The sequence below is a fragment of the Athalia rosae genome, chromosome 1 (assembly GCF_917208135.1).
Source record: "Athalia rosae chromosome 1, iyAthRosa1.1, whole genome shotgun sequence".
Taxonomy (NCBI): domain Eukaryota; kingdom Metazoa; phylum Arthropoda; class Insecta; order Hymenoptera; family Athaliidae; genus Athalia; species Athalia rosae.
In genome coordinates, this window is record NC_064026.1 from 18,676,542 (window position 1) to 18,695,865 (window position 19,324).

At 42.1% G+C, this 19,324-nt stretch overlaps 1 protein-coding gene across 4 annotated transcripts in view; it reads right to left on the reverse strand.

The window, feature by feature from the left end:
• Nucleotides 1-7,528, reverse strand: part of LOC105685260 (transcription factor Sox-2) — a 96,478-nt gene extending 88,950 nt beyond the window's left edge. The window contains exons 1-2 of one of the 4 annotated variants that reach the window (XM_012399221.3): nucleotides 4,702-7,526; nucleotides 883-3,668 (exon numbers count right to left, since the gene is read on the reverse strand). In XM_012399221.3, coding sequence (XP_012254644.1) covers nucleotides 3,659-3,668; nucleotides 4,702-6,059 — 1,368 coding nt within the window. In that variant the 5' untranslated portion in view covers nucleotides 6,060-7,526 and the 3' untranslated portion in view covers nucleotides 883-3,658. Of the gene's footprint in view, nucleotides 1-882; nucleotides 3,980-4,701 lie in introns of those variants that run through there. The other 3 variants (XM_012399220.3, XR_002305633.2, XM_012399219.3) reach the window with 3 other exon arrangements.
• Nucleotides 7,529-19,324: the final 11,796 nt, after the last annotated feature.

A 19,324-nucleotide genomic window follows, 5' to 3' on the forward strand; every position in this document is an offset into this window, starting at 1 on the left:
GAGACGAAAGGGGTATGAATTTTGAATATTGATTTATCGTGTATATCTGGGATTTGGATTTATGAATATGTTTTTCTTTCATCAATAGAGGAAAAAACAGAAGAAGACGGAAACTATATATAATAAATTCAGCATAATTAACGTGCATCAACGAATTGTGAAAGAAAATTTTGAATCATTCGTATAATTACCTGATCCTTTCGAGTCGCTTTTTGTAATCTGATGTATACTAGAATTAAAGAACAAACAAAAAGTGAATTCTCAAAAAAGCCGATGTGAATTTATTACGAATCGAGTTAATTCTGAACTGGAAGAAGAAAATGTAACATTAAATGAATTGTGATCTATACAAATTCCGTCGATATTAATTAGTGAAGCGATAAATATTCTTCAGAAGTTTTTCCAAACAGCAATAAGAACAAAGGATATGAAAATAATTAATCTTTCGTACGTACTATGATGAAAAGATGTCTGTATGATTTCCGAAATATATAATTATGGAAAAAGTAATGAAAAAAAAAAAGCAAACAGAAACCGACGAAGAAAATTCAGGAACTTTGGATATTGTGATTCGGGTTGATGAAATATTAAACACAATATAAACTTGACTTAATGAATATATATTCACATGTTTTTTTTTAGCAGCGATGATCCTCGCCATGCGAAACATCTGTACAGAAAATGTTCATCCTAAAATTTGTTTTGTTATTTTCTTCTCTTTCGTTAATTCATTATCGTTTTTTTATTTGTTTGTTTTTTTTTTTTTCAATTATTTTCTTTTTCTTTCAACGTTCATAAATTTTGTACAAATTTTTTTTCCATCTTTTCTCTGTTTTCATTGCATTTCATGATTCGGAAGAAAAATAAAAGGATGATCGTTTGATAATAAAAAAAAAAAAAATGACAATAATGATATCGTTAACTAATAATGATAATAATAATTAATAATAGTTAATAATCACTTGAAGAAATTGAGATATAGGTACCTTTACGTGTGTATCAAACTAAAATCTATTGTATAAGATTCTCTTCTTTTTGTTTCCATATTTTTTCTTTTCGTTCATAATAATTGACTCAATGATATAATATAATACAATAATTATGCGAATTGACAAAACTCATAATTCATATATATATTTTCCATCAATTATACGTTGTTCGTTCTATTCCTCTTTTTTTTTTGTTGCTTTGATTTTCATATACTGTATGCGCGATTTATTGATGCAACGAAAAGAATTGATATCGTAATATGCGCCTAGGTGAGTTCAATTTTTTTCTTCTTTATTTTTGGCTCGTTTAAAACTTCTGCAAACCACGTATACCTTGTACAAGGAAAAAAAAAGGAAAAAATAACTTAAACGTTAACGAAGAAGAAATAAATGTACAAAAAAAAAGTAAAGAAAACAAATTTGAGATTCAAATATCGTATAATAAAATTCAAATAAAATAATTATCTTACAGTGATTCTTACTATGTAGAGTACCTATATTTAATATGTATATACGGATAAATATTAAAATCTATATATTCGGATAATAGTTAAAGAATTAATAATAGCAATAATGATAATAGTTTTAAGAATAGATTGATAATAATGATCGTGATAATAATAATAGTAATAATACTAATAATAAAAAATAATGATGTTTCAATATTAAACCATAATGACGCGAGATTCGTCTTTTGTCTTTTTGTTTACGGGGTCATATTTACATTTGGGGAAGGGGTGGGGGTGAAGGGGTCGTTTTTGCGGGGGTACGATGATAAGGGTTAGCGTGGGCGTGGGGTGAAAATTGTTCTCTTGGTATATATATTTTTTTGTTTGTTTTTCCCTCCAGCGCCACTTGCCCCGCGCGAGCCACTCACATATTCATCGATATCAATATAGTTAACAATATAATAATGACGACCTAAAAACTAGTAAACAATAAATTTTTTTAATTTTTAATTATTTTATTCTTTTTTATATAAATACTGTGACTGGTATAGCGATGTTTTTATTTCTCTTTTGCATTTTGTATTTCTCAAATTCATCGTTATAGCTTCTTCATCATTATCAACTCTTATTTTTGTCTCTCTCTTTCTCTCTCTTTTTCCTGCGTCTTTATTATTTCGTTTTTTCATTTTTTTTTGAAATATACTAATTTGCTGCAGCGGCGGAGATATGTAGTCGAGCAATTTATCAAATTTTCATCGACTCATTTATATTTTTGACGATGAAGAGACGGAAACTTTGCACACACTTCACACACAACGCACATATTTTTAAATGTATTATGCGGATAAAAACTATGAATATGTATAGCGCGGTAAAAACTCTCGACACCAAAATTTATGTTTCTATATAGACATACGTGTGTTAACGGTTAAAGATTTTCAGATAATCCATTTAATTCAACGTCGATATTCCTCTTTCTCAACGCCGCGTGCACGCGCACTCTACAACGAAGTGTGGAACGCGTACGATTTTTGTGAAAAAATAATAAGAATAAAATAAATGAAAAAGGTAAAACTCGTGCGGGTTGATCCTTCGAGAAGCGAACTCTGCAAATTCCTATATCAAAGGAATGTAAAGAGCGTGTTTTTCAACTTCTCGACAAATCACGGTCGAGTTTCTTTCTTTCTTTCTTTTATTCTATCCAATATCGTTTTCTTGTTCGTTTACACTGTGGTGTTTCTTTTTTATTATCATCATATGTTCTTATCTTTTTTCTGGCATTGAGGGTTTTTACCGTACGTTGCGAGTGCTGGTTAAAAAAATTTTATACGTATATAGAATCAGTGTCCAAATTTCTAGAATACCAATGATGATCGCGTGTCACATGACGCGTCCGCGGAAAGCCTCGCATCGGTATGACAAAATCAGGCATATCTAATAGACGTGTCACAGACATTGAATAACCTTTCATTTTTTTTTTTTTTTCTCTTTCTTTTATATAATTATAATACATATATATATATACATAAATTTATTATTAACGTTATTATTATTATTATTATTAGCATTATTATTATTATTTTGTCTTGGTACGGTTTCATAATTTTCTTGTCTCTTCGCATTCCGGTGAAGAAATTTCGACACGGTTTGTGAGTTGTTGTTGTTGTTGTTTTTTTTTTTTTGTTAATTTTTCTTATCGTTTGTTGTTTCTGTCTAGTGTTTTATTTTTGTTGTAGTTTTGTTTTTCAAGATAAAAAATACATAAGTAATGCGTGGGCCTCGGAAGTATCGAATTGGATTTAGTTCCGATACAAGATCACAAGCGTCCCCTTCTCCTTTTTCTTTAACCCCTTTGATTTATTTCCTCTCCCCGTATTTTTGAACTCCGTTGATTTCGGGAAATTATTTGTGCGTGTACGGTGGGTTGCAGCGCGCGGCGGAATAGGTGCATTGTATTCTCGAAATTATGAACTAAAGAAGGTTCGGTTCGATCGTTCTTCGTTGAAGGAGGAGAAGAAGAAGAAGAAGAAGTGGAAGAAGAGAAGGTGATTCGTGGAAACGACGCTTCTGACCTCGTAGCGAATTTTTCGGTATTTTCCATCCCGCAGCCCCCACACCTTGTCACAGCCACCTCAACCCAGGATTTGTTCGTTAGTTCGTTTGCTCGTTTGCTCGCTTTCCCTTTTTTTCTCTCGCACATCGATCCTGCCCATCAGCTCTCTAAGCTATCCTACGAGGATAGTAGTTTTCTGTGGTTAGCTTATGATTTATTTTTAATTTCTTTGTTTCAATCACGACAGAGTTTCCTTTCTTTTCATTTCATTTTATCGTTTCGTTCTCTCTCTCATTGAATTTATCTCAGATTTATTCGGTATTTAAATTCATTTGGGTTAATAATTTAAATTTTATTTTCGTGGCTCCTATTCTGGACCGCTGCTCGCCGTCTGTTCCCTCCGTCCCCGTTCGTATTCGTACGTATTCGTCAATCGGAAGAATCGGACTCGGCTCTGATAGGTCTCGTCTAGTTTCTCGTTGTTATATCTAACAAAGGTGTTCACAGTGTGTTGTAGGTATACGGCATAATAGCAAATTTATATATGAAAATTTTCATCAGAATATACAACAACAACTTATTCATTTCTACGATTACGAGAAAATGGTATATGTATATATATACGTACAGGACACCCCTTGTAACATGGTGTAATACTCTGTGACCATATATATATATGTGTGATATATAATATACGAGTGCGTATCGTCGGTCTTTTGATATAATAATAGGGTAATATAATGGAATGAAACCAACGGTAACTAGTGTGCAGAGAAGTTGAAAAGATTTAGTTTATAAAGTTTAAGTGAGTGAGAATGATGCGATAAACGTATTAGAGATAATAATAAAAAGCCAGAGCCGCCCATTGCATACATGATAATTTCAGCGATCCAGATCAAGCCGCGTTTATAAAGCTATTATAGCGTATAAAGTTAACCATATATATATATATATATATATACGTTACATACATATATATATATATATATATATATATATATATCAATCGAGAGACACGCAAAATATGTCTCTCCGTTCTATCAATTTCTGTACACGCAACGAATCTTCCTTAAGAATAAAGCAAAGGAAACAAAAATAAAGTAAACTCGCGGCGTGTGATGCGATGTGATGAGAGGGAAAAAAAAAGTCAAGAAAAACTATCGTTTCTCAAAATTGCTAATGTGAATAAAAATGAAAATATTCTGCTTACATGTGAGTTAGCGGCGGAACGCCCGAATGATGTTGCGCCAGGGGGTCCGGTGATGGTCCAGGCGAGTAAACGCTACCGCCGTGTTGGACGACGCCTTGTTCCGCGCTCTGGGGCAGATACATCGAAATCATCTGCCGAAGGTCACCCTGAGGTTGTTGGGTCTGTTGCTGTCCCATGTACTCCCGTTTCACCGGGGCCCCGGTCGACGAGGGCCCGGTGGGTGTCGGCGTGTGTATCCCTCCGCTGGCGGGACTTGTCGGTTCTGATTTTATGCTGCTTCCCGATGGGCTATGACTGGACATTTGGGAACCCGGTTGAGGCTGATGGTACGGCGACGGCGAACCACCGGGAACCGTTGCACCCCCGTAACCCCCGTACCCGTTCATGTAGCTGTTTATCGGGCTCGGACTACCGCCGCCCATGTGGTGGCCCATGTCGTACCTGGGGTAACCGGCGGCGGCACCCATGTGACCTCCGTAAGCGTGTTGCTGGTAAGCGGCGGTAGGGTCGTGCATCATGTAACCGTTGGGCATGTAGCCGTTCGGCATTTGGTAAACGTCTCGCGGTAGTTGAGGTTGCTGAGGTCCACCGGCACCGACGGTCCTCTGGTCAACGCCTAGCATTCCACTGACGCCGGTAACTCCGCCGCCGAGGGGAAATTTGTCCTTCTTCAACAGGGTCTTTGTCTTCCTACGCGGTCTGTACTTGTAGTCGGGGTGTTCCTTCATGTGAACCGCACGCAGTCTCTTCGCCTCGTCTATGAACGGTCGTTTCTCGGTCTCGCTGAGGAGTTTCCACTCGGCGCCCAGCCTCTTCGATATCTCGGAGTTGTGCATCTTCGGATTCTCTTGGGCCATTTTTCTCCTCTGACCCCTCGACCAGACCATGAACGCGTTCATCGGTCTCTTGACGCGGTCGATGTTGTTGTTCTTGCTGGTATTGTTGTTGTTGTTCGGGGGCTGATGCTGCTGCGGTTGTTGGGGATGGCCGTGGTGCTGTTGGGCCGCTTGTTGCTGCTGTTGCTGTTGCTGCGCGGATTGTTGGCTCGCCAGAGCGTGCATACTCTGCTGTTGTTGTTGCTGCTGTTGTTGCTGCTGCTGTTGTTGTTGTTGTTGCTGGGATTGCATGGAGGCGTAATGGTGCGGCGGTGGCTGGTGATGGTGCTGGAGTCCCAGGCCGCCCAGGCCACCCGCGCTCGGCGGACTTCCAGAAAGCGCCGGACTGTGGACGATCGAGCCTAGGGCTCCGTAGGGCGACACCCCCGTGTGGTGACCCATCGGCGATACACCCTGATGGGGGTGCGGAGGCATCTGACCGTGGAGGCTGCCGCCCTTGAGGTCCGTCTCCATCGTCAACATGTCGTCCTCCCTGTGTCCGTACAGCTTGCCGCCTTTTATCTGACTATCGGGTGTCAATAGAATGTGGCGAGCCTGTTTTCTCTCTGTCTCTTCACTAATCGCGACACGGCCGCCTCGGTTCTTTCGACACGACGCCGGTTCGCAGCCCCCGCGAAACGCACCCCGCCCCTCGTGACGCTATAACGAATTCGGTCGAATTGCGCGATACATCAAATCCGATTTTCGGTATATCGACGAGCGTTGGACCCACCGAGTCTCTTCGAGGAACGACGATCTTCTTCTCACTTACTTCGGGGCCGTCGCCGAATGAAACGTTTGTTTTGGTATCCGGTGGCGAGTTACTCCGAGTACTATACTCACTCCAAAGTAAACCGAGTGACGGATAAACGGAGGACACCGACGAATTCGATCGTCTCTACGTTCGACTGTTTTCGAACGAACCGTTGAGGTCAGTTACCAGTCGAAACACTGCGACGCTGTTCTCGCTCTGACCAGAGGTTCACTTGGATTCGTGTCCTTGTGTGTTTTTCTGTAATATATATTATCGTAATCTAGAATAAAACCATAGTAGTAGTGTCACTGCGATGATATATCGTCACAATAATACTTCGTCGCACTATATTCGAATCCGAAGTTTTAAGTGAAAACATTTACTCTAGTTTTCTATCTCCCCTTCTCTCGCTCCGATAAATCTTGCCTGACGCACGTTCCACACTTCACTTCAAGTTTATAAAACAATTAGTTTATCACGTTTAATTCAAACATTTGATTATGTGTTGATTCGTCGTTACTAGTGTTACAAATTGTTCACAACAACGCATCGTGACTGGCGGCACTGAAAATTTCTTCTATCGATGAACAACTCTTACTTGTTAATGTTTTCAATGTTCGATGATATCGAGTTTACCAGATCAACCGAACTATCATCACACGTACGTATATTCCGCTATTTTTTAAATTCCGCACACGTGTACACGTTGTTATACAGTTTCAAAGTGGCGAAGACAAATAAAATCTCAACAACAACCGACGTGTATTTTCCAACGAGTTAAATTTGTTCTAAGGTTCCTATACCGCCCGACGAGCTCGATCGGAACACGAACGTTAGGTCGGAGGAATACAGGCGAACAATAAAGTAATACCGATCACGTTACATGTAATATCACTGCCAATAACTTTGAGCGTGTCAAGAATAATAATACGTTCTCAGGTATATTTATATATACTCTGTACACTTTTAATGGGTCAACGATATCGAGGTTGATCGTTTAAACTCCTCTCTCCTCTGGACGCTGACGTTTCCGTATTTGTTATATTCGTTAATATCGCTTCTTGTTTTCCCTTTTATGCGTATTTATTGTACAACAACCGAGCGTGCCTGAAGAAGCGACCTCCACTCACTTCGGAGCAACAGTCCGGTCTGAGTGTTCGTTGTTGGTGGACTCGGGGCTGGAGCGCCGGGCCCTCCGGTTCGTCGGTTCGTTCGGCTGCTTCCTGCCGAGTTCCCCCCCCCCCCCCACCCCCCTCCCTACGACGGATACCCGACGGTTTCTCGGCGTCGGCGAACCTACCAGGGGCTATCGATTGCGACGCACGCCTGCCATCATTCCGGCCCGCCAATGGGCCGCCACGACGCCGCGTTCGGGGCGGAGCGTTCGCCCTCCGTGACGTCACGCGATACCGAAACGAGTACCCCAGGCCACCCGAAGCCTCTCCGGCGGCCGAATCCTCTCTCGCGCGGCGACGCCGAATCGCGTGCGCCCGAGATGCCCGTCGACATCCGCCGCCTCTCGGAAAATACAACGCGCGCCCGAAAAGAGGGCCAACCGAGGATATCGTCGAGGCGCCCGAGCCCCGCGGAATACTCGCGGAAGAAAAGTTTTACAACAATTTCTGTTTGTCGACGGTATAACCCGTTATTACGCACGCGACTGATTTTTTTCCTCCAGGTTTTCATCAGGTGCCACGTCGATGGTTTTTCGGTTCCGAAATGAAACGGACGTCCCATTGGTCGGAGATGCTTGGTAGAGAAAGCGGCGCAGGGATGATGGATTAGGTCAAATGACCCGATGCTCCGATCGAGCGGCTCGCTCTATAAATCCCTTGAAATTTTTGACTTACGGAAATTGCTCGGTGACTGCGGTATTGCAGTGTGTATATAATAGAGGTGTACAGGTATATAGGGATGCGCGGGTAGAGTGCATAGTTTGCAGTAGAAATCCAGCTGCCGTTGCACCGATGGTAACAGCGCGAGGCTTCTGATGCTGGCTGCACCGATAGAACCAATTTGGTTAAAAGCAAACGCGACCAACGTCGAAATCCTTTATATAATGGCAGTTCACGTACCTATAGGTATACATATATACATATACCCCGTGGTACGTACACGCGCTCGCCGTACACTGGGGTAGATATATGGCAAAAATAATAGAAAACAGAAAAAGCAAACTGAAAAAAAAAAAAAAAAAAAAAGAAAAAAAAAAGAGACGTTTCGAGTCTGCAGCAGACACGGTATATACCGCGTATAGGTATACTATATACGTCGTTGACTCCTCTAAATTGTTTGCAAATTTGCAAAGACGTTATAATTGAAAAATGACGAGTTGGTTTTTTTCTCTTCTTTCTTTACGCAAATTGCATAATTACAACGTTTGTTTGTTTGTTTTCGTTTTTCTAATACCGAGGTAATGATTGAACCAGATATATATGATATTTATAACGGCGATAATATCGGGAACACTTATCACGTATTATATATCCACACATGAAAATATTCATGATATGCTGATATAATATATGTATATTACATATTTTATACTCTAGCTGACTGCCGAGAAGTGGGTATACGAGGGGTTGAGGCCTGCAAGAATATTATGTAGGAATATCTATATATATATAGATATCTGTGTATGTGAATACGTAGCATTGTGTGATACGTTAGTATAAAATGACGACGCTTACCGTCGCATTATCCGCCCTGAATTTCACTACACGTTATACATATTACCTATACACAACGTAAGCCGTGATGCCGAAAAGACATCATGGTACATATATATATATACGAAGTCGAGTCGTTCAAATTTTTCAAGCTCGTCAATAAAAAGCTTTCTATATATAAATCCTTTTTTTCTTCGAGATAATTTTCCAATTGTCGGTCATCTTTTCATTATACACAATCGTAGAATAACTTCAAATTTCTCTTACACACATGTATATGACCTTCGGTCGTATACTCGCTTCGATTTCATCTGCATGAGATCCGAAGGGTATATACCGCATGTACGTATAATTCACACCGGCGAGTGCAGTGAAATAAAGCAAACAATCGGTTACGAAGGTATACGACCTTCCGTTCAGACGAATCGCGACGCGATGTTCGATCGCGTCTTCATACAGACGAATTAGATCTCAAGGTATTAAAGCCCGGCATATTATAAAAAGCGCGCGCGTGACGATCGCTTTGGTAAAAAGTTACGTTGTTGTGTATGTATACGGTGGTGTGGTGCCCTATCGCGGCGTATACAACGAGTCCGGTATGATTATCTATATACACGTCGTGCATTCTTCTATTATACACATAATAGACGTACTCGCATACATATATATATATATATATATATGTATATACATGGGTGCATATCTATACAGGTATATATTTGTTAGTAGGCTGTTCCTGCACTGCAACAGGTTCTTTGCCTGTGTTATGCACCGCGTGCTCGCCGTTTATCGCCTCTCAATAGAATGTTTTCACGTGTTTAGGTCACAACGGATAATAGATCGTGCTTAAATACACTGCGGTATTATACCAGATATAGGTATATATCCCGGTCTTATGTACATGTACTACTCCACGTATATCTCCACGTGTTTACACGGACCTATACCGGTAGCACAAGCGGTAGCGGCAACTTTACGTACGCGCATATAATATGGGACATCTATACGTGTATGTATACATACATATATGTGGGCACATGGCTTCATCTCTATGATATGTGTATATTATAACCGACGTACAAGTCTCTCATGGTTACGTACACATCGGTATTGTACATACATGTATGCGTATGTGTACCTTCTGGTTGTACGGTTGACTTTCAAATTAAGAGTCCCCAAAGTCTGCAAGTTTTTCCGATGCAAGTTTTCGAAGAGATAAGTATACATGTATACAATTATTTCTGCAACGCGTTATAATATATGTTACATTTTTAATGTTTTTTTTCTACAATAAGAAGAACAATTCTCCGCGCGCGGTATATTATTGTATACTTTGATTGGAATATAGATGCGGGGTAACTATTTATACGCACGGAGGCTGCACGGTGCTGCAGTATAACGGTGTGCAGCGCGGACATAAAAATATCAGCGAAATTCGTTGGCAATCGAGAAGGTGGTGGTGCGGCCAAGTGCCACAAGTGGCACATAACCGCGAAATGCAAGGAAAAGAGGAGAGAAAGAAAAAGAGAGAGAAAATGATCCGATATGGAAGTCGGTGCGAGCGAGAGAGGAGAGAAAAGCAGATACAATAAGCTCCACTCTGACAATGGGAGGCCGCGGGCGTGCTTTGTGATTCAAATCAATGTTTGTACGATATACCCCGTGCGCGTGTGGCGTCCTATAGTATACTATACCTGTATCCATATCCATAATTCGATACACACACACACATATATATATATATATATATATATATACCGATATATCGAGGGATTGTTGTATAATATACATATATACGATCCAAATAAATGATAGACATACATATGGGCAATCGAGACCAGAAGAATCGAGTATCGAGTTTTCGTATATCAATTAAGTCTGCAAGCGATGATCGCTCACGGGAGTAATACATAGATAACGGAATGGGAAGACTCGTAGGTGCAGCGTTAGTCGAATGAAAAGAACACGAAAAAAGTTAGTGGGCCAACAGGTGACGGCATCGAGGCTCTCTGTTATTAGCTCGAATAACGAGACCGAAGAATTGTGGGAGAAAAAAGGGGGTCGGAAGGGTGGCCAACGATGTCTTTATTGAGGAGGCACGATTACAAAGCCTGATTGTTGCCATTCAACGGGATCCAAATAATCCCTGTGCGCCACCACGGTGGTCCTGCCGGTGGTACCGGCTATTATAGACTACGATGGCGTTTCTCGTACGCTTCCTTATGTGGAAAACACACTCCTTCGGCGAATGTCCCACTTCGTTTACATCGAACACCTAAAATTCTTGACCGATCGTACCCCTGAATAGCGCGACCTTCTATTCGCGTATCCCCCCCCCCCCCCCGATAATATTCAAAATTCCTATCTGATTTATTTTTTATTTAATTAGAAACCGATACTTTTCATTATCCGTCAGCATTGTAACGGACTGGTATAAATATACCTGTATACACTGTTATATATTTGGGCGTAAAATTGGCAATTATTATCGCATTGTTGGACGGTTTGTGGGAACGGAGAATCGACGGTTCACAGCTTGTATTCTCAGACGGGTTGGCTAGATTTTGAGGAACTTCGGTATCCAAGCGAAAGACGCCAACCGAAAACGTTACATAATAGCTTTCATCGGATAGGGCCCTTTTTTTCTAATGAGAAAAAATCGAACTTCCGTGCACGGCGAACGCAAGGGCTGAAAACCAGCCTCTTCGACCGCCGTCCTCGCGGACTTTGAAACCAAAAATAGTAAAAGGATATGCATAGTATCGCTTATTCCAAAATATACGACACGCGTTGCGAATTTTATCATCCTTCTATCAAATTCTTCGAGATTCCATGACGGTGGAAAAGTCAATTTCGTGGTGGGGATATCCGCGAAAAGTGAGGAGGTCGGAGGGATCGGTTTTCCGATAGAACGTACACGCGGTGAGGCGTATACATATATAGGTATTAGCCGAGATTCTTTGGCACGTGAATCGCTGAATGGATACAATGACGTCAGTGTTGGATGACGGTATAATACGATTCGAGTATATATCGAGCCATTTTCGTCGTCGTTTTAAATGCACACGCTTCCACAGAGAGACCCACTACAACAAGTCACACCGCACTTCATTGTGATCCGTTTACACGGTACCTCTACCTACCCTGCATACGTGTTCAAGGGGCTCGAAAAGTTTCGAAAAAAGCGTATGACCGTCCGTCCCGCGGCGCAATCTCCTCGATCGGATTCCATGGAATCTGCAGAGCCGAAACCCGAGGCTGCACTCTGTGCACTTATTTTCCCACATACCTATATACATATATACATACATACATATATATACACACGTGCGGTTTAACATACACGTCCGTACGGATGCGTGTATACGGTTATGCGATCCGCGTACTCCCGTCGCCGGTGCACCCGCGTCTATTGGAAATGAAACATTTCTCTGTTTCCTGCACCATCGCGGAGAACAGTCGCAATCCCGGGGTTCGCGTCGACGCCGCGATCGATGTCCTCCTATTCACGTGTATTATATACGTATATATACGTCCTATACGTCGGGTATTTCCTACCTTCACATATAACTACGTAGGTATATACGAACCTTCTCTGCTCTTCCATTCCCTTCCGCGCCCTTTTTCATCCCCGCCCCGCGTTTTCCTGCAGTGCCCGTCGCTTCGCGGTCCACGTATATATATATATGGATATACATATATGGAAACATATACCCACATGACGTCGGACGTATCCTATGTGTGTACAATTGTCGCATTATAAAATTTCGCGTGTTTCTTGGAAAATTTCTTCGAGTCAAATAATGTTAGATAGATTTTGCTTACCGATGAATTTCATTTTCATTTGATTTCATAAAAAAGTTATTAAAATAAAACTTATTATTTGCCTATATACTCGTATACACACCTATACATCATATGCAATAATTGTACACTCGTTTAACGCACGTAGAGGAATACGAATTCTGCAGGTTTCGATATTACAAATCGAAATATATACCTATATGTACTCGCGGGATGTATTATATACCAATAATATTTTGGGTATAATATGCGTGTAATAGTTGTATTATACCTATGTACTTATACCTGCGATGCGTGTACGTGCGTGGCGAACCCCATGGGGTTTCCTGTCCGTTGACCCGCAGCCGCGATACGACCGCAGGTAGGATTATTATAACGAGCTGTACACGTCAGCCGAAAGGGTTGTCACTCTGTTATACATCGGGTGGCAAAACACCCGATTCCAGGAAATTTATTAACACCTTACAAGGTCGGGGCTCTGGTTGCACCCCTCGCTGCTGCGGTACACACACCCCATATTTTCCGCTTATACCTCAGCGAGGTTCGGGGAAGGTGTATCCGTTCGACAGCTTCCACGTAGGCTTTTTCGCACGTGTTACTGTTACGCGTGGACGATCCTGTCAAAACTGACGGTCAAGTGCCTTTGACGATGTCATCGACGATGTGACGTCGGTTTGTCACATATTATTTCCCTGAATTATCGCCACGATATAGCTTCAGTTTGACGCAAGTGCAAAACCTGGGCTATATACCGCGACGGTCATTTCAGTAGGTATGCGTTTCAATATTGATCTGGAAAAAATACGAACGATGTAAAATATGGACGGCTGACGACGCGTGATCGATGTCTCCTGTACGCGTCACCGTACGTACCTACGTACGTACAATACATCGTATAGCTTGTCCTCCGTCTTCTCGAAGCCGTTGTAATATTAACGCGTTGCAGTCGAATTAGTCACCGAAAAAATTCATCCGCGCGCGTCGCGAATATATCTAATTTCACCATCTGTAAAGAATAGAAATTATTCACCCATATAATTATCACCGCGAATACATATCATCGTATCATATATCCCAATAATAAACGACGAATATATTTCTTTTGGCGTCGAGTTAGATCGAACGAAGATGGGTGGTGTCTTCTGATGTTGTTATACATCATGGGTATAATATAGATTCATTCGCACCGGAGTTCCACAAGTCATATAAAATTCTTACCGACCTCCAACGCGCTTATATAACGAATAAAACGAGAGTGGGGTGGTGCAGATCGTCGGGGTTCCGACCTTGTGGGGCATACCTGCGGTGCAGGGGGGTGGGGGGGGGGGTAGGGGAGGTATGGTGGGAAGGGGTGGGGGAAGAATCGGCAAAGAGGAATAAATGAAACGGGGTGAGGGAAAACGGAAAAGGGGAAAGGGAATACGTAAGAGGCGGAAGGGATGAGAAACGGGAAAAAAGAGACATGAGCTGGAACATATAGGGACCCGATATTTATCGCAGAGGGATTATATGTATGTACATATATGTATGTGTACAGCTAGAAAGATGTTATTATTTGCTTTACCGCACATTATTCAATGATAACGGCGTCGTTAAAAATTATTCTCCATTATGCATACTCAAGCACAGAGGAAGAAATTGAGGAAGCGGGACGAAATTGAATGACATAAAAAAAATGAACATCTTTGCGAAAATACGATTCATTCACATAACATGGCTTATGGACGACCAATAATTAACCTTATCGCCTCAAAATGTAGGACGTGCACCTCCGAATTGCGGAAGCTGTTAGCCGCGTTATATAATCCCATTCTCTTGCCTCTTTTCTTTTGTTTCAAGTTTAATTTTATATCAAGCTTTTCGTTTTCGTTTTCCCTCACTGTCCGCCGCGCTCTGCGTTTCTATATTTTTACGCGTGATCGTTCAACGGTCGCGCATCTCGTTAATCGAAAGGCGGTTACCTTACCTCACGTTACATCGACGCGCGACGCGAACGATAGAACGTATATATATGTATATAACCCGTATGTATATATGTATACGGGTCGCAGTGCGCGACGCACGCGGGATGTTTCTCGATGCAAAGTTAATCGTGAGATTGACGCGGTGATGACGTGACAATAAACGAATACACGTGTACAAGAATTTCTGTGTACGTGCGGTACATGGGAATATACGGTATATATGGAATCGGTGGGGTGGTACGGTGCTCCAGGTACCGGAGTCAAGGAATAATCGTGATCCCCGTAGCTGTTGATCGAGGACTGGAAGAGCGACTCGTTCATCTGTTTTTTTTCCTTCCTAGCCATTATTCTTTGACTCGTTTGGTTCCTCGGTCGTCGCGTACCCGCGACATCCCCTTCGTCCTTTTTCATATCCCATATAATCCACCGGACGCGTCCGGCGTCTCCGCGCGCGTACGCTTCGCGAGGGGGAATCTCAATTCGGAGTAACTTAAACTCGTATCAATCTCATTTATGCCAATTTTGAGTACCTGGGACCTCCCGGTTAGTTTTGTTACATGCGTCGCCCATGTATACGCAGACGTGTGTATAAGTTCATTGTACAAGTATGCGTACACATATATACACCGCAGTCTACCGCAGTCACTCGTCACTCTCGTCCTGCACTCGTGACGTACGTACCTTTGCATTATACCTGTACACCGTGATACTGTTATTCTAATTTGTCACCGTTCTCCTCCACTGCGTGCTATATACATATATATATATATATATATATGTATACCTACCGAATTTCACCCAGTACCCCCGTCGGTGTATAATGTTATACGAGTACAAATTTTCATAACAATCGACGTACCATCGCGGTGGTTTCTTTCGTAGGAATTTATTATACATGTTATACACACACGCGTATCATATACTACGGTCTTCACACGCGTAAAAATCTTTGGTGCCATTTTTTCTTCTTTCTCTTTTTTTTTTTTTTTTGTTTGAATCGTTCCCGTAACGGGTGGCGATACACACGAGATGATTATACTCGCGATCCAGATATTTTTCATTATATCGATCTATTTGTGAAATTAATTTATTTCGCAACAGATTTTTGAAAAAAAAAAAAAAAAAAAAAAAACAAACCTAAATAAATGAAAAACGTCGTCTCCATTTATTGGTCCTCCGGTCCTCCGTCTCCTGAAGTGCATGCATACCTCTATACAGTGGATGTTTTTGGCGCGATTCTGCCGTATCGCTGTTAATTTTCGAATGATGTATTGTATGTATGCATAATTTTTGCAATGCAATTTTAGGCGATATACTTATCATATAGTGGATAAAAACAAAAAAAAAAAGAAAAAAAAGAAAAAAACCGAACGAGAGTAGCTGATGAAGCTGGAGGAGGGGAAATGAGTACATATATATCCTTTCGGAATATCCTTCTCGGGCTGCGCCCTTTCACAGGGTATGTTATAAGAGAACCCTCGTCATGGCGGATCGACCGACAGGTAAGGGCGCTCGGTCATACACCGCGAACATGTTACACACACAGAAGTTACGGTATACCTGTAAGCTGTTTTGAAAATTATCGAAACTAATCGAGTTGCCGTCTATGTATAATAATCTACCGGACTATGCGCACGGTGAATGTCGAATTCTCAACGGTCAGTCAGAGGAAAAAGAATTCGGAAAGTTGGCGATTTTCTAGTTTTAATTTACACCCCGCGCGACGTCACGCTTGAATCGAATCGACTCAATTATTTTCATTTACCACGAGGAACGACGTGTGATCTTTATATTTCGGATCGGGAAACGTCGCACGTGCGTACACCCATACACATCTGTCTGTAAAATTATTCATCCAGAGAGTGGAAGGTCGCGTTGCGAGTTTAAAAAATTTTTTCCGCGTACAGCACAGATCGTAGGTTCGCGGCGCGTTAGCCGCAGGTAGGTATACCTATACACGCGATACATGCGGTATACATCAATACATCCGTACCTATATACCGTGCGATAAAATTGTTGATTTCCCAATTTCATGAAAAACCTTCTTCACTGATTCTACTGTCTGCGCACATACCTATGTATACCTATTACCCGCGCTCGCCGTGTGCATCGCGCATCGCGCGCTCACATATACATACACATAGGCGTACCTGGTGAACCTAACTACGAATATCCATAAATACCATCCCTGCCTACATAGCTACGTCTCCGCGTACACGCGTAAACCCTGCGGAGGGTCGCGTATATGTATAAAGCGTCAAGCGTCCGTACAGGCCAATATTGCCCTATACGATGCGTCGCAACGGGTGCGTAGGTAGAAGATATGTGTACGCACTGTACTGTACACATATTCGTAGGATACGCAGCACGCAACGTATTCGCCGGTACAAGGTTGAGGTGAAACTCACGCATTGTGTGTATAGGTATACAGAATATGACGTGTATGTATATATATATATATATATATACTAATGTATAGGTGTAGGTACAACCGTGTGCGCGTGTGCGTACCATAGGTACGCAGCATCGGTAGAAGGGTCGCGAGGGTTGGAAGCCATCTGCATCGCGATGAATGCGTACCCACCACCACCACCCCTCCCGCCCCTCGATTTTTGCCCCCCTGACGCGGGGCAGCCGGACGCGCTCGACGGTTCTCAACCCGCGTCGTGGATGTCAACTTGACCTTTGACCTCTCCCTTTGTGCCAATATATACGAACTGCTCTCGTTGTACAACGTCGTAGGTTTATGAATAATATATATATATATATATTTACGTTATTATAACTTTACGTGATCTGGATGACGGCTCCGTATAAAATACCTATCCCCCTGAATTATGTCGAAATTCTCTTCGTAATTCCGTTTGAGATTTCGTTACCTGCGGATCCCCGGGGTGGAAAAATATATTTCCGCGTAAAAGTCTCGGCGGAATTCGAATTGAGAGTGAGAAAAAAAAAACAAAAACAAAAACCTGAAAAATAGAGGCGATAGGACAACCTCAAACGGGGTCGATTAAATAAGATCCTCGTCGCTGATCTACGTAATAAAATGCGCGCGTCATATTTTAAGCGTCATATTTGTCCCGCGGGAACAATCAATCGAATCGTAACACCCTACGTAATCGAGATAAATAAATGACAATGAACTATACTCGGCTCGATATTATCCGGATACATACGTATGTACGCATGTAACGCGTTACATGCGTAGGTATACCTACCGCTCGTGGATCTGGATCTCGAGGCCGGCCCGGTGTCCACGGGGTAATTAATCTTAAATTTTTAATCTACTCTCGCACACCCCCTGCGCGCGGTGCGTTCCAATACACCGCATCGGTGTGCGAGTATATACGGAGTTACGCGTCACACGTGCATAATTTCACTGTCTAGGTACGTGTCGCATATGTACGGCGTGCGAACGTGTGCATGTTATACGGACGGGTGGGGGTTACGTGTACGAGCACATATTGTTGTACGACTGAGTGTGTAGAGCTTTGTCGTACGCACGCGTATCTGCAGGGGGTTTACGCGCAAACGAAGCTTGTCGGAATATTAATGTACACCGCACAGCTACTTCTTACGGAGGTAGGTAATAAAACGGTAATTTAATTCATGCACTCGATAAACGTCCTCGACAACCGAAGGGCTCGTTTCGCAAATCATCGCCCCCTCACGCCGCACACGACACTGCACGTAGCGTTCGCGCGTATCCGATATGTCTGTACGCGTGTGCTTATAGGTAAGGGATATTTTTTATCAACAGATCGTAGGAGAATTGCAATTGTCAATTAATTGGAATGGCGCGGCAGAGACGATCGCCGGGATCGTTGAAAAATAGAAAAAAAGGGAAAATCTTCGTTTTTCTGTCCTAGGATATTAATTCGTCGTTCATTTTTCGTCACGTCTTCTCGTTGACGAATCTGTGAAAATTAAAACTCGCTGAGCAATGGCGATCGATGTCACGAATTTTTTTCGGTTAAAACTTGTCGCGGGCGGCCTTGAAGTTCTACTACACTTTTCCGGTGTAATACGGTCGTGAGTTATGGACCGCAAACGATTTTTTCGTACTTCAACCGATAATTATAGCGTGAAAATAATACAGACCTAATATATATAACTTGTTGTACGTGTAACGTACGTACGAGCGCGGATAAAGAATAATAATAAAAAAAAAAATGAGAGAAATAAAACAAATTGTAAAAAGAATCGATCCCTCGGTGTAAGCGAGGGACCTTGAAGTTTGGCACTGCGTCGATCGTCGGTTTCCGAATCCGAGCGACACGGTTTCCACATTAGGTCTTCACGTTCACCGCTCTCCACCCTCCCCCCCCCCCTGCCCCTCCTCCCTCTTTCATCGTCGAGTCGAAGCTCGACCACCTGATCGATTATGCTAATTGGCGTGGGGAAAAATGAACTAGAAAATTAGGCGAAAAATTCTTCTTCGTCGATTTGGATCGATCCGATTCACGCCTAATCTCCTACGTTTCGCCATTTCGCTTCTTATATAATTGGAGGAAAATTACAAAGTTCGCGGTGGTCAGCAGCGGCGCGGTTACG